The 22,298-nt window shown below is 45.1% G+C and overlaps 1 protein-coding gene across 1 annotated transcript in view; it reads left to right on the forward strand.

Annotated features, from left to right (window-relative positions):
• Positions 1-22,298, forward strand: part of P4HA3 (prolyl 4-hydroxylase subunit alpha 3) — a 53,835-nt gene that overhangs the window by 1,324 nt on the left and 30,213 nt on the right. Inside the window, exons 2-8 of the mRNA XM_060766983.2 lie at positions 5,502-5,644; positions 8,400-8,623; positions 8,859-9,008; positions 11,303-11,354; positions 11,907-12,070; positions 15,504-15,680; positions 21,114-21,178. Coding sequence (XP_060622966.2) covers positions 5,502-5,644; positions 8,400-8,623; positions 8,859-9,008; positions 11,303-11,354; positions 11,907-12,070; positions 15,504-15,680; positions 21,114-21,178 — 975 coding nt within the window. The remainder of the gene's footprint in view (positions 1-5,501; positions 5,645-8,399; positions 8,624-8,858; positions 9,009-11,302; positions 11,355-11,906; positions 12,071-15,503; positions 15,681-21,113; positions 21,179-22,298) is intronic.

Consider the following 22,298-nt stretch of genomic DNA (forward strand, 5'->3'; position numbering starts at 1 on the left):
CCTGCATCTTCTCCCACAGTTGAGGGCATTGGTTTCCAGACAGAAGGTTGTCCCGGTCTTACTTACTTCCTTAGCCGATCTCTCATTGTCCAAGTAGGATTGTCCTCCAAGATCGGTGTCCTGGTGATGGGTCCGTAGGTGGCTGTGGATCCCTATTCTTGACCTGCATCTTCTCCCACAGTTGAGGGCATTGGTTTCCAGACAGAAGGTTGTCCCGATCTTACTTCCTTAGGTGATCCCTCGTTGTCCAGGTAGGAGTGTCCTCCAAGTTCAGTGTCCTGGTGGTGGGCCCGTAGGTGGCTGTGGATCCCTATTCTTGACCTGCATCTTCTCCCACAGTTGAGGGCATTGGTTTCCAGACAGAAGGTTGTCCTGGTCTTACTTCCTTAGGTGATCCCTCGTTGTCCAGGTAGGAGTGTCCTCCAAGTTCAGTGTCCTGGTGGTGGGTCCGTAGGTGGCTGTGGATCCCTATTCTTGACCTGCATCTTCTCCCACAGTTGAGGGCATTGGTTTCCAGACAGAAGGTGGTCCCAATGAGGGTTGGCTTGACGCACCTTCCTCTTGGCACATCTCTCTCTTTCACCCTCCATTCATGCCTCTTCAAATTCTGCAGCACTGCTGGTCACAGCTGACCTCCATCTGGAGCACTCAAGGGCCTGGCATTGATCCTGGCCCTATTCTTGATCTGCATGTTCTCCCGCAGTTGAGTGCATTGGTTTCCAGACAGAAGGTGGTCCCAGTTGGGGTTGGCTTGACACGCCTTCCTCTTGGCACGTTTCTCTCTTTCACCCTCCATTCGTGCCTCTTCAAATTTTACATCACTGCTGGTCACAGCTGACCTCCAGCTGGAGCACTCAAGGGCCTGGCATTGATCCTGGCCCTATTCTTGATCTGCATGTTCTCCTGCAGTTGAGTGCATTGGTTTCCAGACAGAAGGTGGTCCCAGTTGGGATTGGCTTGACACGCCTTCCTCTTGGCACATTTTTCTCTTTCACCCTCCATTTGTGCCTCTTCAAATTCTACATCACTGCTGGTCACAGCTGATCTCCAGCTGGAGCACTCAAGGACCAGGGCTTCCCAGTTCTCAGTGAAGCCCGAAACAGCCCGAAAAACTTTGCAACAAGTCTGACTTTGCCACGGTGGTCCATGCTCTGGTTACATCCCGAACAGATTACTGCAACGCTCTCTATGTGGGACTGCCTTTGAAAACTCTTCGGAAGCTCCAATTAGTCCAGCAAACGGCGGCCAGGTTGTTAACTGTAGCTGCGTACAAGGAATCGTACCACTCCTCTGTTGCACCAGCTCCACTGGCTGCCGATTAGCTTCTGGGCACAATTCAAAGTGCTGGTTTTAACTTTTAAAGTCCGGAACGGTTCTGGCCCAGATTACCTGTCCGAACGTATCTCCTGCTATGAACCATCACGAAGCTTAAGATCATCAGGAGAGGCCCTTCTCTCGATCCCACCACTCTTGCAAACGCAGTTGGTGGGGATGAACTGGAAGCCACTGGGCCAGAACCGGAAGCCACAGGGAGGAGGAGGGAGCAAGCTCGTTTACTGCTTCCATGGAGATTAGGACAAGGAACAATGGCTTCAAACTACAAGAGAGGAGATTCCATCTGAACATGAGGAAGAACTTCCTGACTGTGAGAGCCGTTCAGCAGTGGAACTCTCTGCCCCGGAGTGTGGTGGAGGCTCCTTCTTTGGAAGCTTTTAAACAGAGGCTGGATGGCCATCTGTCAGGGGTGATTGGAATGCAATATTCCTGCTTCTTGGCAGAATGGGGTTGGACTGGATGGCCCAGGAGGTCTCTTCCAACTCTTTGATTCTATGATTGATTCTATGATTCAATGAGAGACAGGGCCTTTTCGGCAGTGGCCCCCTGTCTGTGGAACTCTCTCCCTAAGGACATCAGGTTGGCCACCTCCCTCCTAGAATCATAGAATCATAGAGTTGGAAGAGACCTCATGGGCCATCCAGTCCAACCCCATTCTGCCAAGAAGCAGGAATATTGCATTCAAATCACCCCTGACAGATGGCCACCACACCTCCACCACACTCCAGGGCAGAGAGTTCCACTGCTGAACAGCTCTCACAGTCAGGAAGTTCTTCCTCGTGTTCAGATGGAATCTCCTCTCTTGTAGTTTGAAGCCATTCTTCCACTGCGACCTAGTCTCCAGGGAAGCAGAAAGGAAGCTTGCTCCCTCCTCCCCCCTGTGGCTTCCTCTCACATATTTATACATGGCTATCATATCTCCTCTCAGCCTTCTCTTCTTCAGGCTAAACATGCCCAGCTCCTTAAGCCGCTCCTCATAGGGCTTGTTCTCCTGTCCTTTAGAAGACAACTGAAGACCTGGCTCTGCAGTGAGGTGTTCGATTAGAGGCTAGCACCAACAGGAAAAGGAAATTTGGATTTGCGACATGGATTCTCCCGGCTCGGCTTGGTTTTACTGGCACGTTAATCTATTAATTTATTGTTAATTTTTAATGATGATGTAGTACAACGTTTCAAAATGATTTTGTTGTGAATTGTAATTTTTATGGTATTTATGCCGTTAGCATCCTGTGATGCTCATGTGAGGCTCGCTGAGTCCCGCTTGTGGGGAGAAGGACGGGATAGAAATATATGTAATAAGTAAATAAATAAAATTTATGCTAAAGAGGGCTTTGCCACGCTGTTTTTTCTGGATTGCGAAATTGGCCAGGAAACTCCGCAATTCGAAACAGGACTCTGGCAAACCATTCCCCTGCCCTTTTGGAGGTGGATTTATTGCCTTCGTCATATATAATGCAAACCACAAGTTGGTTTAGATAAAAATGGGCAATAAACCACAGTCAAAACAAGTACGCACCCGCCTGATTACATGTGGCCACATAGAAATGGGCTTTTGGATACGGAAAATCATTTGCATCTACACTGCAGGATTTAGTGCAACTTGACACCACCTTAACTGCTGGGTCTCAATGCGATGGAATCCTGTGAGCAGAGGATACTAAATACATAGGAAAACTAGAACTAGCAGGATCCCAAAGTATTGATGTGCAACAGGTAAAGTGGTGTTATTTATTTATCGAGTCAGGAGCAAACCAAACAGTTGTATCGCATTTTTTAGCAAACAAACAGACAAAACACAAAGTTTGCAAGCTTGGTAGTGGATTAAATGTCCTTTGACCAGTATCTGGCCACTTGGAGTGCTTCTAGTGTTGCCATAAGAAAGTCCTCCATTGTGCATGTGGCAGGGCTCAGGTTGCATTGCAGCAGGTGGTCAGTGGTTTGCTCTTCTCCACACTCGCATGTCGTGGATTCCACTTTGTGGCCCCATTTCTGAAGGTTGGCTCTGCATCTCGAGGTGCCGGAGCGCAGTCTGTTCAGCGCCTTCCAAGTCACCCAGTTTTCTGTGTGCTCAAGGGGGAGTCTCTCATTTGGTCTCAGCCATTGATTGAGGTTATGGGTTTGAGCCTGCCACTTTTGGACTCTTGCTTGCTGGGGTATTCCAGTAGATCTTAGAAAACTATTTCTTGATTTAAATCATTGGCGTGCTGGCTGATACCCAAACAGGGGATGAGCTGGAGATGTCACTGCCTTGGTCCTTTCACTATTGGCTGCTACTTCCTGGCGGATGTCAGGTGGTGCAATACCGGCTAAGCAGTGTAATTTCTCCAGTGGTGTAGGGCGCAGACACCCCATGATAATGCGGCATGTCTCATTAAGAGCCACATCCACTGTTTTAGTGTGGTGAGATGTGTTCCACACTTGGCATGCGTACTCAGCAGCAGAGTAGCATAGCGCAAGGGCAGATGTCTTCACTGTGTCTGGTTGTGATCCCCAGGTTGTGCCAGTCAGCTTTCGTATGAAATTGTTTCTAGCACCCACTTTTTGCTTGATACTCAGGCAGTGCTTCTTGTAGGTCAGAGCACGGTCCAGGTATTTGGATGTGCTGCAATGCTCCAGTGGGATTCCTTCCCAGGTAATCCTCAGAGCTCTGGATGCTTGTCTGTTCTTAAGGTGAAAAGCACATGTCTGTGGTTTAGATGGATTAGGGATCAGCTGGTTTTCCCTGTAGTAGGCAGTAAGAGCACCTAGAGCTTCGGAGAGCTTCTGTTCAACCATCTCAAATCTCCCTGCTTGAGCGGTGATGACACGATCATCAGCATAGATGAAACTCTCTGTCCCTTCTGGCAGTGGCTGGTCATTTGTGTAGATGTTGAACATGGATGGAGCACGCACGCTCCCCTGAGGCAGGCCGTTCTTCTGTCTCCGCCATCTACTTCTCTGACCCTGGAACTCAACAAACAAGCTCCTGTTTTGTAGCAGGTTTCCTATGAGGCGGGTGAGGTGGTCGTCCTTTGTGATATTATACATTTTTCTCAGGAGGAGGCAGCAGTGGTTCACAGTATCATAGCCCGCTGACAGGTCTATGAAGACAGCCCCTGTGATCTGCTGCCTTTCAAAGCCATCTTCTATTTGCTGAGTCAGGTTCAGCACTTGCGATGTGCAGCTTTTGCCTTTCCTGAAGCCAGCTTGCTGTGGGATCACACATGGGTCTATTTTTCCATAATTCTATGCAAAATAAGTCTCTCTAAGACTTTGAAAAGGTGGCACAGCAGGGAGATTGGTCTGTAGCTTTTTGGATCATTATGGTCTTTGCCTGACTTCAAAATGGCAATTACTCTTGCTTTCCTCCAGATTTTGGGGATCTGACAGGATGCAGTGCAGTTGTTCATCAGCTCCAGCAGCCAGCACTTTGCTTTTGGGCCAAAGTTCTTGATTTGTTCCATCTGTAGATCATCCAGGCCAGCTGCTTTGCCATTTTTAAATTTATTGAGAGCCATGTCCAATTCAGTAGAAGTAAAAGGTTCATGAAGGTTGTTGTTCTCAATACCACATGCCTGTGTTTTAGATGGATTAGGGATCAGCTGGTTTTCCCTGTAATGGGCAGTAAGAGCCCCAAGAGCTTTGGAGAGCTTCTGTTCAACCATCTCAAAGCTCCCTGCTTGAGCGGTGATGGCATGATCATCAGCATAGATGAAACCCTCTGTCCCTTCTGGCAGTGGTGTTGAACTGCATTAATTCTATAGCAGTCATGGGCAAACTTCAACCCTCCAGATGTTTTGGAATTCAATTCCTAACAGCCTCAGGCCTCATCGCTTAAGCATCAGAGGGAGAAAAGGAAAGGTACTAAGGGTGTTAGGAAGTGTGGGAGTTGAAGTTCAAAACACCTGGAAGACCCAAGTTTGACCAAAGTTTGACCATACCTATTCTATAGTATAGATATACCCTGTATGTTGTATGTGGTCTTCCATCTACACTTGGAACTTATAGCCAAGGGCAATTATAATGGGGAGATTTAGTGCTAGACTTTGGAGATCTGATTTCAAATTCCGGCCTATCTGGTGGGTGCAACACTCGCCTCTATATCTCCCTCTGAAGTTAAACTGTTTAGCCAAGAAAACAAATGTACAATTCAGTGTACTTATCATACACTTGTTTCCATTTCCCAGATTCTATGAGAAGATCCAAGCCTTGCACCAAGGGGCGGGCAAGACGGTGGCCAACCCTTTGCTGGCGTATGCCCTGATCAAGAGGTTGCAGTCGGATTGGCTGAACGTGGTCTACAGCATGGAGGCGAGCGAGAACAGCCAAGGTATGGGACAAGCAACATCATGGGCTTTGTAGTCCATAGGGGTTTTTTTAATTGCTTCACAACTACAATGTCCTGGAAGGAGATTAGAATGAGCCAAAGACTACTACGAGGGTTGAATGAAAAGTAATGCCTCCACCTTCGTTACTTGGGTTTGGTTGGGAATATTTTAATAAATCAAACATAGAAATAATCCTTAGGATGTGCTCTTTAACTACCACTATTGACTTTTCCACATAATCACCAGACAATTGGATACATATCTCCCAACGATGAAAAGGTTTTCTGAAGCCGTCACGAAAGAAGTCGACACTCTGTTTTGGGTACCCATTGTGCACAGATCTTCCGATAGCCAAGCAAAGCAATAATGTGACCCACACAGTCTTGGGAAATGCTGATTATGCTTGAAATTTCTCTCTATCATCCTGAATCAATCTGTCAACGAGGTTCTTGTGGGGTTTTTTGGGCAATATGGCCATGTTCTAGAGGCATTTTCTCCTGACGTTTCACCTGCATCTATGGCAAGCATCCTCAGAGGTAGTGAGGTCTGTTGGGGTTAGATTTTGGTATGGCTATCAATATTAAAAAAACTCTAAAATTACAACAGCAAAACAGCAGAGAGGAAACAACCAGGCACATCTTAACACCTCTCAACCAAAGATTCCCCCAGGCTCAGCCAGGCCTTTCAATGCTAATGAAGGTGGTCAATTAAAACATTCACACCTAGCTCCAGCAGAGAAGAGCTCTTTGCCCCACCCCAGTCATTCCACAGATATATAAACCCATTTTCCTAACTCTAACAGACCTCACTACCTCTGAGGATGCTTGCCATAGATGCAGGCAAAACGTCAGGAGAAAATGCCTCTAGAAGATGGCCATATCGCCCGAAAACCCCACAAGAACCTAGTGATTCCAGCCATGAAAGCCTTCGACAATAATCCGTCAACTTTTTGCTTGTGAAACTCGGAGGTTGCTGTCACAGGACATCCAAATCTTTGTTTGTCGTGCAAGTTAGATGTTCCCACCTCAACATCTTTAAACTTACTTGCCCAACGATGCACAGTACTCACATTAACATAATCCCCATAAACAGCTTGCATTCTCTGATGAATCTCCTTTGGGGTGACACCTTCTGCTGTCAAGAACTCAATGACTGTACGTTGCTTAAGTCCCATTGACTGACCGTCTGCGCACGGTTCCATACTTCGCACTTTAACAACACAACCGACCAATGCTAAGGCTTCCTGCCAAAATGGAACTGTAGAGAAGAGTCTACTGAACAAGCCAGTACCTGCCGCATACCAGTACTAGCATCTGTTGAGGAGTGACGAAGGTGGAGGCATTACTTTTCATTCAACCCACATGTGTTCAACAGTCTCTTTCCCCATCCAATGTTTTCAGGAAGCCCCAAACCTATCATGGGTTCAAGAATTCCCTTTTCATTGCCAATGCATATTGGATGAAAGTTGGAATTCATACAAGGTTGATAGGTTTCATGGCATTTGGGCTGGAATTGAGCTTTCCAAGGTGCTGAAATTTGCCCACTAAAGTAGATTCAGAACCTTGGAGAGTTCCTTTAAAGCTCAGGCTAAATCCTGAGGAGGGTTAGCCACTGCAATGGAAATATCTCTGGGTCACTGAATCATAGAGGCAAAGAGTTGGAAGAGATCCCAAGGACCATTCAACCCAACCTTCTTCTGCCTTGCTTTCTGCCTTGCTTGAATCAGATCGCACCTCCATTTGGAAGGTCAGTAGGTTCAGGACTGGTTATTCCTCTGGAGGAAGATCACCAGGAGGGAAATCTTAGAATCCTTTGTACCTTATTAGCCTTCTATGTTCCAAGGTAAACATCCCCAGCTCCCTCAACTGTTTTTTGCTGCCCTGGAAACTAGGACTCATGGATTCAAACAAACGGAAAGGAGATTCCACCTGAACATTAGGAAGAACTTCTTGACTGTAAGAACAGCTGTTCAGCAGTGGAACTCTCTGCATTGAAGTCTGGTGGAGGCTCCTTCCTTGGAAGTTTTTAAGCAGAGGCTGGATGGCCATCTGTCAGGGGTGCTTTGATGGTGTTTTTCCTGTACAGCTGTCATGAATGACTTTTCAAACTCCTCAGGTCTGCCACACTTTGAGCATTATTAGATTGAGTCTTTTATAGGAATATTCTGTTGATGTCGTCCCAAAGATGTAAATTAATGATAGATGCCTTCCATCCTGGCTCCATCTCAGTTTCCTGGCCAGATGTTGATCGTCTTGTTTGGTGTTGATCTTATGTTGACTTCCTTCTTAACATTGTAAACATTTATCTTATCACTGTCCCGTCCTTGTCAAAGTTTACTTTTCAGTTCTTATTAGCAACTTTTCATTACAGTCCAGGAAGCAGGTAGTTAGTCATTGCAGGCTTTAATATTTTACTGGTGTTTCCAAAACCCTTAACTCCATCCATACATGCATACATCCTTCCTTTCTTCCATTCATTCCCACACATATATTAAATTCAAATTTTTCAAATCTGAATATTGAATTTCTTGTGACATAGCAGGGGGTTGGACTAGATGGCCCATGTGGTGTCTTCCAACTCTATTATTCTATGATTCAACCATCTCTGATGGAACCTCCTCTGGAGACTTCTAAGCCATCTGTCAGGGATGCTTAGATTGTGTCTTCCTTTACAGCCAAGGGGGTTGGACTGGATGGACTTTGGGGATCCCTTCCAACTCTAGGATTCTATGTTAACCCACTCTGGATGCCTTTCTAGCACTTAAGAATGACTACCGGAGATTGGAGGAGGACCTCCCTGCCTTCGAGGACCTGGAAGGTGCAGCGCGAGCCGTGATGCGCTTGCAGGACGTCTACTCTTTGAGTGTCAAAGACTTGGCCAAAGGAAGGTTCCGGAGAAACAGCAACGTGCCCCTTGCCGATATATACAGCCCTGGACAGGACTTCCCTTTGTCGGCTGACGACTGCTTCCAGATTGGCAAGGTAAGGATGCACCCACACTGTAGAATTAATGCACTTTGGCCCCACTTTAACTGCTGTGGAGTCGTGGCAGTTATTGTTCTCCAAGGTCTTTATTTATCCCTCTCTGTTAAAGAATTCCGATGCTTCACCTAATTACAATTCTAGAACACGAAACCCTTGCGGTTAATGTGGTGTCACACTGCATTAATTCTACAATATAGATGGACCCCTAGTAGTCTCCTCCGCTTTCTTCCAGGTTGCGTATGACATGGAAGATTATTACCATTCCATTTTGTGGATGGAGGAAGCCGCCAGCCTTTTCCGCGTCTCCTACGGAAACTGGAACACAGAAGACGAGGGAAGCCTTGAAGACGCTTTGGACCATTTGGCCTTCTCCTATTTTAAGGTGAGTCTGGTGGCAAAGCATCTGCGGGAAAGACGCAAATATGGAAATGACTAGGGTGCATCTACACAGTGGAATTAATTCAGTTCGGCAATGCTTTAACCACCATGGCTTCCTGGGAGCGGTAGTTTCACAAGGTCTTTAGCCTTCTCTGCCCAAGAATCACCAAGCACCAACTCTTAGGATTGCATAGCATTGAACCATTGCAGTTAAAGTAGTTTCAAACTGCATTAATTCTACAATGTAGATGCAACCCAATACTGTTTGTATTTTCAAATAGTCAACTACTGTTGTAGATCAGAGGCTGATGGTTTAACTGATGATTTAGAGAGGATTGTGAGCTTTCCTGTGGCACAAAGCAATGGGCTCTCAAGTCTGGGAAATGATGGTTCTCTCTGTGAGAAAACTGGCTCAGAAAGTGCAGGGCCTCAAGGGCATTCAGGTGAGTCAGAAGTAGCAACAGCAGATAAGGAATTGAGTGAAGGGCTGAGTGATAAGGAAGGTTAAACACAACAAATGTCACACTTATACAGAAAATAGAAAATGATAGAATTCAGCATATAATTGTATAAACTTGTTATACTGTTCAATTTCACAGTAATCACAAACAACGTTGTGTGAGTTTTTGTACAGTCACTCTGAAATGATATCAATGCTGTGTCTTCTTATGTTGAACTAGCAGTCCCCTGCCACGCGTTGCTGTGGCCCACATGGGGGTTCTGTGTGGGAGGTTTAGCCCAATTTTATCGTTGGTGGGGTTCAGAATGCTCTGTGATTGTAGGTGAACTATAAATCCCAGCAAGTACAACTCCCAAATGTGAAGATTTTATTTTCCCCAAACTCCACCAGTGTTCACATTTGGACATATTGAATATTCGTGTAGAGTTTGGTCCAGATCCATCATTGTTTGAGTCCACAGTGATCTCTGGATGTAGGTGAACTACAACTCCAAAACCAAAGGACACTGCCCACCAAACCCTTCCAGTATTTTCTGTTGGTCATGGGAGAACTGTGTTCCAAGTTTGGTTCGATTCCATCATTGGTGGGGTTCAGAATGTTCTTTGATTGTAAGTGAACTATAACTCCCAGCAACTACAACTCCCAAATGACAAAATCAATTTTTTCAGTGAAGGACATACATTGGGTTGTTAGGTGACTTGTCTCCAAATTTGGTGTCAATTCCCCCAGTGGTTTTTTAGTTGTGTTAATCCCACAAACGAACATTACATTTTTATTTATATAGATTGCGTATAAATCAGCCGCCCACGACTGGTTTCGGCCTTAATCCGGGCCTTCCTCTGGTGGACTAAAATTATTATATACATCAAAATTTGCTGCAAATAGATATATTGAATATCATATACTGAAATACATTTAAAGATACTTGCTAAGTTTTAAACTTAGCACTTATTATATACATCAACATTTGCTGAAAATATCCAGGGCCTCAAGGGCATTCAAGGGAGTCAGAAGTAGCAACAGCAGATAAGGAATTGAGTGAAGAGCTGAGTGATAAGGAGGGTTCCCTGTAGCGATGAAGATCAACTAAAGTCTTCATTTACAAATCAGAACTGAAAATAGATTGTGTTGTTCAGAGAGATTATGTGGGAAAGTTGTGAAGGAAATTCACAGGAAATGGAATGACTTCATGGGTGTCTATTAAACAACAAGTTGTTTACCTTAAGGCAGGCATCCTCAAACTGCGGCCCTCCAGCTGTTTGGGCCTTCAACTCCCAGAATTCGTGACGATTGAACAAGCTCGTTAGGACTCCTGGGAGTTGGAGGCCCAAACAACTGGAGGACCGCAGTTTGAGGATGCCTCCCTTAAAGTCAGTTCAGGCAACACTGTGTTAAAGTGAGAAGCTAAGCCTGAGTTCTCTAGTTCCTGATTCAAAACAAGCTTTTATTTTGGATTTAATATATCCTGGAAGTTTTCTATGTTTCTGTTCATGTACTCCTGTTCAAGTTATGCTAGTTATACCTTCTTCATTGTGGACTTATGCTGTATCTGTGATTTATGGCTATTCCTGCACTTTGTCACTTCTGGAACTTTATGAGACATTGGATTATTGTCTGGTTATCACCTATTGCTCAACCTTTTTGGATTATATATCTTCCTTCCTTATTCCTGATTTTATATGCTTTTTATATGTTTTTACAATAAACTGTATGCTTATATTCCTGGGCTCTTGTGTGGTGCGGTGGTCATAGGTGTTTCCAGGCCTGGAGTGCAACAACTACTTATTCCTCTTTTCTTCTTTCTCTTTGACTCAAACATCTTCTTTTTCCTCTTAAAGGCAGGAAACATTTCTCATGCCTTAAGCCTCTCCCAAGAATTCCTCCACTATGGTAAGTGAACTATATATCCAGATCTCTATGTTATTATCAGGCTGTGTCTTTGCGAGTCTAAACATCAGGCTTTAGAGAATCAGCTCTTGCCTTCCGACACATTCCATTCCTCTTCGTCATTGGGAAATAGTAAAGATGAACATTCATCCGTGTGATTTCTCCCTTTTTGGCTTTACTGGAAGGCACACAACACGATGGATTTGTGGAATTGGTGGCTGTTATGCTAGTACAGGCATGGGCAAAATTGGGCCCTCCAGGTGTTTTGGACTTCAACTCCCACAATTCCTAACAGCCTACCGGCTGTTAGGAATTATGGGAGTTGAAGTCCAAAACACCTGGAGGGCCCATGTTTGCCCACCCTGTGCTAGGAGATCTGTGATTCTGCTCCTATTTAGGGAGCTATCCAAAAAGTATTATGAAACACATTTTAAGAGCCAATTTGTTTATAGGGTTCAGCAGCATTGATACTGTCCTTTTAAAGTTCGGACTTAAACCCGGAGCGGACCAACCCATTGTTCTCCCGCTGCCACTGAAGGCTCTTCTCTCTCCTAGATCCCAACAATAAGAGGATGGCCAGGAATGTCTTAAAATACGAGAAGCTTTTGGTAGCCAAACCCAATGATGAGAACGAAGAAGTGGCCCTTCAGAGGCCCAACGTGACCCACATCGAAACCAGAGACACTTACGAATGGTTGTGCCAGACTTTGGGCTCTCAGGTCAGTATGGGACGATTTAAGGGCATCTACACTGTGACCGTAATGCAGTTTGATACCACTTTCAATGCTATGGAATCCTAGGAGTTGTAGTTTGGTTGGGCAACAACACTCTTTGGCAGATAAATCTAAACATATCATCACAATCTCTGAGGATGCTTGCCGTAGATGCAGGCAAAACGTCAGGAGAGAATGCTTCTACAACATGGCCATATAGCCCGAAAAACCTACAACAATCCAGTGATTTTTTTCGGGCTATATGGCCATGTTCTAGAGGCATTCTCTCCTGACGTTTCGCCTGCATCTATGGCAAGCATCCTCAGAGGATGCTTGCCATAGATGCAGGCGAAACGTCAGGAGAGAATGCTTCTAGAACATGGCCATATAGCCCAAAAAACCTACAATCAACCCAGTGATTCCAGCCATGAAAGCCTTCGACAATACATTAAATCAAATTTGACAACACTTTAGTTGCCTTGGCTCAATGGTATACGCAATCATGGAAGTTGTAGTTTTGCAAGGTCCTCAATATCAAAAAGTGCTGGTGCGTCAATATACTACAACTCCCATAGCATTGAGACAAGACGAAAGTGGTGTCCAACTGCATCCATCCATTTCGCAGTGCAGACGCACCTTTCGTAGGACTATATCTCCCAGAATATTGACTAGGGAGTTTTGGTTGCTTGCAATCCAAAATATTACCTTATTTGGAGCTGCGTATTTGGAAAGCGCCTAGCTTCTGCCAACCTAGCAGTTAGAAAGAATGTGCTTTACTAATAATATAATACAATATAATATAATATTAGTAAACCTGTGCTTTACTAATAATATAATATAATATATTATATTTACATATAATATTTATAATATTATAATGTAATACAATATAATACTACTAATAATACAATATTATAATTATATATTTTATATTACATGTAATATTACTAACAATATTGCAATATAATGTAGTAATACTGTACTACACCATTATATTGCAATATTATTTAATACTAGCCGTCCCCTGCCATGCATTGCTGTGGCCAACATGGGGTTTTGTGTGGGAGGTTTGGCCCAATTCTGTCATTGGTGGGGTTCAGAATGCTCTGTGATTGTAGGTGAACTATAAATCCCAGCAACTACAACTCCCAAATGTCAGGATTCTATTTTCCCCAAACTCCACCAGTGTTCACATTTGGACATATTGAGTATTCGTGTAGAGTTTGGTCCAGATCCATCATTGTTTGAGTCCACAGTGATCTCTGGATGTAGGTGAACTACAACTCCCAAACTCAAAGTCAGTGCCCACCAAGCCCTTCCAGTATTTTCTGTTGGTCATGGGAGATCTGTTTGCCAAGTCTGGTTGAATTCCATCGTTGGTGGGGTTCAGAATAGTCTTTGATTGTAGGTGAACTATAAATCCCAGCAACTACAACTCCCAAACGACAATTTTTTTTTTTTTAGTGGACGACATACATTGGGTTGTTAGGTGTGTTGTGTCCAAATTTGGTGTCAATTCGTCCAGTGGTTTTTTGAGTTCTGTTAATCCCACAAACGAACATTACATTTTTATTTATATAGATTACAATATAATTTAATAATTTAATATACTAATTTAATTATTAATTGAATAATAATTTAATATATATATTGTGTGTATATATATCTGTCTTGTAAGCTGCTCTGAGTCCCTTTCGGGGTGAGAAAAGCGGCATATAAATGTTGTAAATAAATTAATAGATCAATAGGTACCGCTCCGGTGGGGAGGTAACGGCGCTCCATGCAGTCATGCTGGCCACATGACCTTGGAGATGTCTATGGACAACGCTGGCTCTTTGGCTTAGAAATGGAGATGAGCACCAACCCCCCAGAATTGGACACGACTGGACTTAATGTCAGGGGAAAACCTTTACCTACTAATCAATAATTGTTCTGGTATGACTGTACCAGGAGCTCCAACTCTATTTGCTTTGTATTAAATGTTAACCTTGAAGTCCAAGGTTCTTGGGATTCTGCAGATAGGTGGCTTCCTTTGGTTGCAGTCATAGGGCAAGTCACCTGTCCATCATTGTTAAGTTTTGGTCCCGCCCCTTGCTCAGGGAAATTGGGAAGGGAAGGGAGCCATTTTAGTTAGTCTCAGCAAGGTAAGCTTATGTATAGGATGTGTGCAAGCTTCCCCTGTACAAAAGCTTCAACCCTTAAGACTTTCTGGGGGAAAACAGTCTTAAGAGTCTCCAAAGATTTCCAGGGAAACAGCCCTAAAGACCAAAGAACTCAAGCTGGAGAACATTTAAGCCTTTACTGCAGTGGTTCTCAACCTGGGGGTCAGGACCCCTGAAGGGGTCGTGCGGGGATGTCAGAGGGGTCACCAAAGACCATCACAGACAGTCTTTTCTGTTGGTCATGGGAGTTCTGTGTGGGACGTTTGGCCCAATTCTATCATTGTTGGGGTTCAGAACGCTCCTTGATTGTAGGTGAACTATAAATCCCAGCAAGTACAACTCCCAAATCTCAAGGTCTATTTTCCCCAAACCCCACGAGTGTTCACATTTGGGCATATGGAGTATCAGTGCCAAATTTGGTCCAGATCCATCATTGTTGGAGTCTAGAGTGCTCTCTGGATGTAGGCGAACTTCAACTCCCAAACTCAAGGTCAATGCCCACCAAACCCTTCCAGTATTTTCTGTTAGTCATGGGAGTTCTGTGTGCCAACTTTGGTTCAATTCCATTGTTGGTGGGGTTCAGAATGCTCTTTGTTTACAGGTGAACTATAAATCCCAGCAACTACAACTCCCAAATGGCAAAATCAGTGCCAACCCCACCAGTATTCAAATTTGGGCATACCGGGTATTTGTGCCAAATTTGTTCCAATGAATGAAAATACATGCTGCAGATCATTATTTACATGGTGATTCATAATGTTAGGGTTCTGGTTGGGGGTCACCACAACATGAGGAACTGTATTAAGGGGTCGCGGCATTAGGAAGGTTGAGAACCACTGCTTTACTGGTAGGTCCACTCAGCGTTCGAGAAGCAGTTCGACCCGGTAGTGGAGCCCACATCAGTAAGGGTTAGATTACAGTCAGCCTGGGAGAAGTTAAAAAGGGGATTTTCCTTTAAAGTAAAGAAGAAGTTATTGAAGACAGTTGCCTGTCCTTCGTGGGCAAGTTTAGGAAGCTACAAGTTGCATAAAAGCCTGGAATCATTTGTTTAACTTTCTGAAGACAAGAGAAGTTTATGTTTGATTGTTCATTAATAAAGAAGTTTGTTATACATCGCAAGCCATCTAAAGATCATTTGTGGTGGAAAACCTCTGAAAACTTCTCCTTGGGCCCCCTGGCTTCCCACTGGGCAAAGGTTGCACGTCCTGTTCTAAAGGAAATTCTTTACAGGCTCAGCGCGCGACAGAACAATAATAATGTTGATTTTTCCCTTTCAGCCGAGCCATTACGAGAACCCCAGCTTGACCTGCTCCTTCGAGACGAATGGGGACCCGCTGCTGTTTCTCCAGCCGTTGAAAAGGGAAGTTGTCCACCTGAAGCCCTACCTGGCCCTTTACCACGACTTCGTCAGCGACTCCGAAGCTGAGACCCTCAAAGCCTTGGCCGCCCCTTTGGTAAGAAAGATGGGCACGAGAGAGTGTGACTTGAAATAATAATAATAAGTATAGGTTAGCACAGGCATGGGCCAACTTTGGCCCTCCCTCCAAGTGTTTTGGGCTTAAACTATTCATAACAAGTGGACAGTGAAGTGACCAATTGAAACATTCACACCTACCTCCAACAGACAAGAGTTCTTTCTCCCACCAGGACATCATTCCACAGATATATAAACCCAATTTTCCTAGTTTCCAACAGACCTCACAACCTCTGAGGATGCCTGCCATAGATCCAGGTGAAACGTCAGGAGAGAATGCCTCTAGAACATTGCCATATAATCTGAAAAAACCTACAACAATCCAGACCTCACAACCTCTGAGGAAGCCTGCTATAGATGTGGGTGAAATGTCAGGAGAGAATGCTTCTAGAACATGGCCATATAGCCCGAAAAAACCTACAACAATCCTGACCTCACAACCTCTGAGGATGCCTGCCATAGATGTAGGCGAAACATCAGGAGAGAATGCCTCTAGAATATGGCCATTTAGCTTGACAAAAACCTACAACAACCCAGACCTCACCATCTCTGAAGATGCCTGCTATAGATGTGGGTGAAACATCAGGAGAGAATGCCTCTAGAACATGGCCATTTAGCTTGACAAAAACCTACAACAACCCAGACCTCACCATCTCTGAAGATGCCTGCTATAGATGTGGGTGAAACATCAGGAGAGAATGCCTCTAGAACATGGCCATTTAGCTTGACAAAAACCTACAACAACCCAGACCTCACCATCTCTGAAGATGCCTGCTATTGATGTGGGTGAAACGTCAGGAGAGAATGATTCTGGAACATGGCCAGACAGCCACCTTGATTAATTGGCCACCTTGATTAGCATTGAATTGCTTTGCAGCTTTGAAGCCTGGATGCTTCCTGTCTGGGGAATCCTTTGTTGGGAGATGTTAGTTGGCCCTGATCGTTTCTTGTCTGGAGTTCCCTTATTTTTGCAGGTGAAACGTCAGAAGAGAATGCTTCTAGAACATGGCCATATAGTCCGAAAAAAACTACAACAATCCAGACCTCACAACCTCTGAGGATGCTTGCTATAGATGGGGGTGAAAGGTCAGGAGAGAATGCTTCTGGAACATGGCCAGGCAGCCACCTTGATTAGCATTGAATGGCTTTGCAGCTTCGAAGCCTGGATGCTTCCTGTCTGGGGAATCCTTTGTTGGGAGATGTTAACTGGCCTTGATTGTTTCTTGTCTGGAGTTCCCCTATTTTTGCAGGCGAAACGTCAGAAGAGAATGCTTCTAGAACGTGGCCCGACAAACCTACAACTCAGGCTACCAACTAACAGTCCTTTACATATTGAAGAATGTTATCAGAGACCCAAGTTGGCCCATGCCTAATTGAATGACTGTTTCAGAAGTTGCTTTGGAATTATTCCGACTCTGACGGCAGCCAAGAGTTAAATTTTGAAAACGCTGACACTTGGAAACAGGAGAAGGAAAAAATGAAATTCCACCCTCTTGGCTGAAATAATGCCTTCTTCCCCGTCCCATGCCTCTGCCGAGTTGCCTCAGCAACCACAAAACCCCAAATAATGCAGAGATTATTCACTTCATCCACCACGTATGCAGCACGGCATTAGTCCTGCGGTTCCACGCTTGGCGTGTTCAAGTGCAGTCTCTCTCCAGGAACTTCCAACAGGGAGAAAGAATCATAGAATCAAAGAGTTGGAAGAGACCTCCTGGGCCATCCAGTCCAACCCCTTTCTGCCAAGAAGCAGGAATATTGCCTTCAAATCACCCCTGACAGATGGCCATCCAGCCTCTGTTTCAAAGCTTCCAAAGAAGGAGCCTCCTCCACACTCCGGGGCAGAGAGTTCCACTGCTGAACGGCTCTCACAGTCAGGAAGTTCTTCCTCATGTTCAGATGGAATCTCCTCTCTTGTAGTTTGAAGCCATTGTTCCATTGCGTCCTAGTCTCCAGGGAAGCAGAAAACAAGCTTGCTCCCTCCTCCTCCCTGCGGCTTCCTCTCACATATTTATACATGGCTATCATATCTCCTCTCAGCCTTCTCTTCTTCAGGCTAAACATGCCCAGCTCCTTAAGCCGCTCCTCATAGAGCTTGTTCTCCAGACCCTGGATCTGCTCCCTCCTCCCTGTGGCTTCCTCTCACATATTTATACATGGCTATCATATCTCCTCTCATCCTTCTCTTCTTCAGGCTAAACATGCTCAGCTCCTTAAGCTGCTCCTCATAGGCCTTGTTCTCCAGACCCTTGATCCTTTGAGTCGCCCTCCTCTGGACACATTCCAGCTTGTCAACATCTCTCTTGAATTGTGGTGCCCAGAATTGGACACAATATTCCAGGTGTGGTCTAACCAAAGCAGAATAGAGCATGGGGAGCAGGACTTCCCTAGATCTAGATGTAGACACTATGCTCCTATTGATGCAGGCCAAAATCCCATTGGCTTTTTTTTTTGCTCTCCCTCCCAATTTGGTGTCGTCTGCAAACTTGATTATCCTGCCTTCTAACCTTTCATCTCAGTCATTAATAAAGATGTTCAACGGGACCGGGCCCAGGAGGTGAGGCCCACCACATGTAATCTAGACCCCTGCCCATCCTGGCTGATAAAAGAAGCCAGAGGGGGTTTGGCAGAGTGGGTGAAGGTGGTGGTTAATACCTCCTTACAGGAAGGCAAGATTCTAGCCAGCCTAAAACAAGCTGTTATAAAACCTAGGTTCTTGTGGGTTTTTTCGGGCTATAGGGCCATGTTCTAAAGGCATTTCTCCTGACGTTTCGCCTGCATCTATGGCAAGCATCCTCAGAGGTAGTGAGGTCTCTTGGAATTAGGACAATGGGTTTATATATCTGTGGAATGGCTGGGGTGGGGCAAAGAGCTCTTCCCTGCTGGAGCTAGGTGTGAATGTTTCAACTGACCACCTTCATTAGTATTTGAAGGCCTGGCTGAGCCTGGGAAAATGTTTTGTTGAAAGGTGTTAAGATGTGCCTGGTTGTTTGTTTCCTCTCTGTTGTTTTGCTGTTGTAATTTTAGAGTTTTTTAATACTGGTAGACAGACCTTGTTCACTTTCATGGTTTCCTCCTTTCTGTTGAAATTGTCCACATGTTTCCTGTGGATTTCAATGGCTTCTCTGTGTACTCTAACATGGTGGTTGTTGGAGTGGTCCAGCATTTCTGTGTTCTCAAATAAAATGCTGTGTCCAGGTTGGTTCATCAGGTGCTCTGCTATGGCTGATTTCTCTGGTTGAAGTAGTCTGCAGTGCCTTTCATGTCCCTTGATTCGTGTTTGGGCAATGCTGTTGCGTTTGGTGGTCCCTATGGAGACTTGTCCACAGCTGCATGGGATACAGTAGACTCCTGCTACCAGTATTAAAAAACTCTAAAATTACAACAGCAAAACAGCAGAGAGGAAACAAACAACCAGGCACATCTTAACACCTCGCAACAAAACATTTTCCCAGGCTCAGCCAGGCCTTCAAATGCTAATGAAGGTGGTCAGCTGAAACATTCACACCTAGCTCCAGCAGACAAGAGTTCTTTGCCCCACCCCAGTCATTCCACAGATATATAAACCAATTTTCCTAATTCCAACAGACCTCACTACCTCTGAGGATGCTTGTCATAGATGCAGGTGAAACGTCAGGAGAGAATGCCTCTGGAACATGGCCATATAGCCTGGAAAAACCCACAAGAGCCTAGTGATTCCAGCCATGAAAGCCTGCGACAATACATTGTTATAAAATGGTTGAAGAAACCATCACTGGGCCCCACTCAATTCCTGGAGCGTGTGGTGGCTTTGCAACTCTGGGGAATTTTAGCAGACACCGATTATCTAGATCAGGCACAGTCTAGCTTTAGTAAAAAATTGTAAAACCTGTGGGTGAGGTAGATAAAATGTTGTGTGTAGTGAGAGACTTGGGTGGGATAAACGATGAGGTTATTCCCAACTGAGGGATGAGATAAAGTGCATCAGAACGGCACTTGACACTGAGATAGAACCAGACATGAGAATTAGTTATTCATTCTTCGAAAGCGCACAGGAAAAGCCAAGTTTTTAAACTTTTCCTAAAAGTTGCCAGGGTTTATTTATTTATTTATCGTGTCATCAGCAACCATACCATTGTATTACAATTCTAACAGAGCAAAACAAACACACAGATTAAAAAGAAAAAGAAAAAAAAACACACAGATTTTGCAAATTTGGTATTTGGTTAAATGTCCCTTGACCAGTATCTGGCCACTTGGAGTACCTCTGGGGTTGCCGCAAGAAGGTCCTCCATCGTGCATGCGGCAGGGCTCAGGCTGCATTGCAGCAGGTGGTCAGTGGTTTGCTCTTCTCCGCACTCGTATGTCAAGGATTCCACTTTGTGTCTCCATTTCTTAAGATTGGCTCTGCATCTCGGGGTGCCAGAGCACAGTCTGTTCAGTGCCTTCCAAGTCGCCCAGTCTTCCGTGTGCCCAGGAGGGAGTCTCTCATCTGGTATCACCCACGGATTGAGGTGCTGGGTTTGGGCCTGCCACTTTTGGACTCTCGTTTGCTGAGGGGTTCCAGCGAGTGTCTCTGTAGATCTTAGAAAACTATGTCTTGATTTGAGTCGTTGACGTGCTGGCTGATACCCAAACAAGGGATGAGCTGGAGATGTCTCTGCCTTGGTCCTTTCACTATTGGCTGCTCCTTCCCGGCGGATGTCAGGTGGTGCAATACCGGCTAAGCAGTGTAATTTCTCCAGTGGTGTAAGGCGCAGACACCCCATGATAATGCGTCATGTCTCATTCAGAGCCACATCCACTGTTTTAGTGTGGTGAGATGTGTTCCAGACTGGGCATGCGTACTCAGCAGCAGAGTATCATAGCGCAAGGGCAGATGTCTTCAGTGTGTCTGGTTGTGATCCCCAGGTTGTGCCAGTCAGTTTTTGTATGATGTTGTTTCTAGCACCCACTTTTTGCTTGATGTTCAGGCAATGCTTCTTGTAGGTCAGAGAACGGTCCAGAGTGACTCCCAGGTATTTGGGTGTGTTGCAATGCTCCAGTGGGATTCCTTCCCAGGTAATAATCCTCAGAGCTCGGGATGCTCTGAGTTGCCAGGGTGGGTGCTTGCTTAATCTCCCTGGGGAGCGAGTTCCAGATCAGAGGGGCCACCACGGAGAAGGCCCTCTCCCTCGTTACCACAAGCCACGCTTGTGACGGAGGCAGGAGCGAGAGGAAGGCCTCTCCCAAAGATCAAAGGGATCGGGCAGGTTCATAAGGGAAAATGCGGTTACACAAGTAGGTGGGTCCCGAACTATTCAGGTGTATTTTTATAAAATACATATTAAAATACACAGAACAGAGATTAAACTCAGTGCATGAGTTTAAAATCAATGCTTAAAACTTAAAACTAAATAAGGAAGTATGTCTTTCTCTCCTTGCTCCTCTCCAGTTACAGAGATCGGTGGTTGCCTCCGGAGAAAAGCAGCAGGAAGCAGACTACCGAATCAGCAAAAGGTAATTCATAGTTCCACTCTATTCTGCTTTGGTCAGACCTTGCCTAGAATAACCCTGTGTTCAAGTCAGGTTGAAATCATAGAATCATAGAATCAAAGCGTTGGAAGAGACCTCCTGGGCCATCCAGTCCAACCCCATTCTGCCAAGAAGCAGGAATATTGCATTCAAAGCACCCCCGACAGATGGCCATCCAGCCTCTGTTTAAAAGCCTCCAAAGAAGTGCGAGGGTTGGTAAATACGACTAAACAGAAGCTTTGCCACTGTATTTAAACCAAGATATACCCTACAGTATAATAAAGTGTCACTCAGGCTTGTGTAACAAGTAGCAGTATCTTTACTTCAGTTCAGAACTTCAAATAGGGCAGCTATATATAGGTAAAGGTAAGGTAAAGGTTTTCCCCTGACATGAAGTCCAGTCGTGTCTGACTCTAGGGTGTAGTGCTCATCTCCATTTCTAAGCCGAAGAGTCGGCGTTGTCCGTAGACACCTCCAAGGTCATGTGGCCAGCATGACTGCATGGAGAGCCGTTACCTTCCCGCTGGAGCGGTACCTATTCATCTACTCACATTTGTATGTTTTCAAACTGCTAGGTTGGCAGAAGCTGGGGCTGACAGCAGAAGCTCACGCCCCTCCCTGGATTCGAACCTGCGACCTTTCGATCAAAAAGCTCAGCAGCTCAGCGCTTTAACCCACTGCGCCATCGGGGGCTCCGCAACAATATATACATCAGTCTTTTCTGAATTCACACAGAGAACAGAGGAATAAAATAGTCCTTTTAAATACTCTTTAAAATATGCCCCATGCCTTAAAATGATCAAGCTTCAAGAGAGTTGGCAGCAGCACTCTCTTCACTGTCCAAAGTGAAAGTGACAGTTAGAACCGTTGGTTTCAGCAGTAACCAGAGGCAGCAGTCAATCAGAACTCTGGCTCCTGGCACACTCAGCCAATCAGCTGCTGACACCTGTCTTTCCAGTTAACGTATTACATTTATTTATTTATTTACATTATTTATATCCCGCCCAATCAGCCCGCAGGCGACTCAGGGCAACCCTTTTCAAATCCTCACAAGAAAGAGCCTCCGCCACACTCCGAGGCAGAGAGAGAGTTCCACTGCTGAAGA

This window comes from Anolis sagrei, chromosome 3, assembly GCF_037176765.1.
Source record: "Anolis sagrei isolate rAnoSag1 chromosome 3, rAnoSag1.mat, whole genome shotgun sequence".
NCBI lineage: Eukaryota > Metazoa > Chordata > Lepidosauria > Squamata > Dactyloidae > Anolis > Anolis sagrei.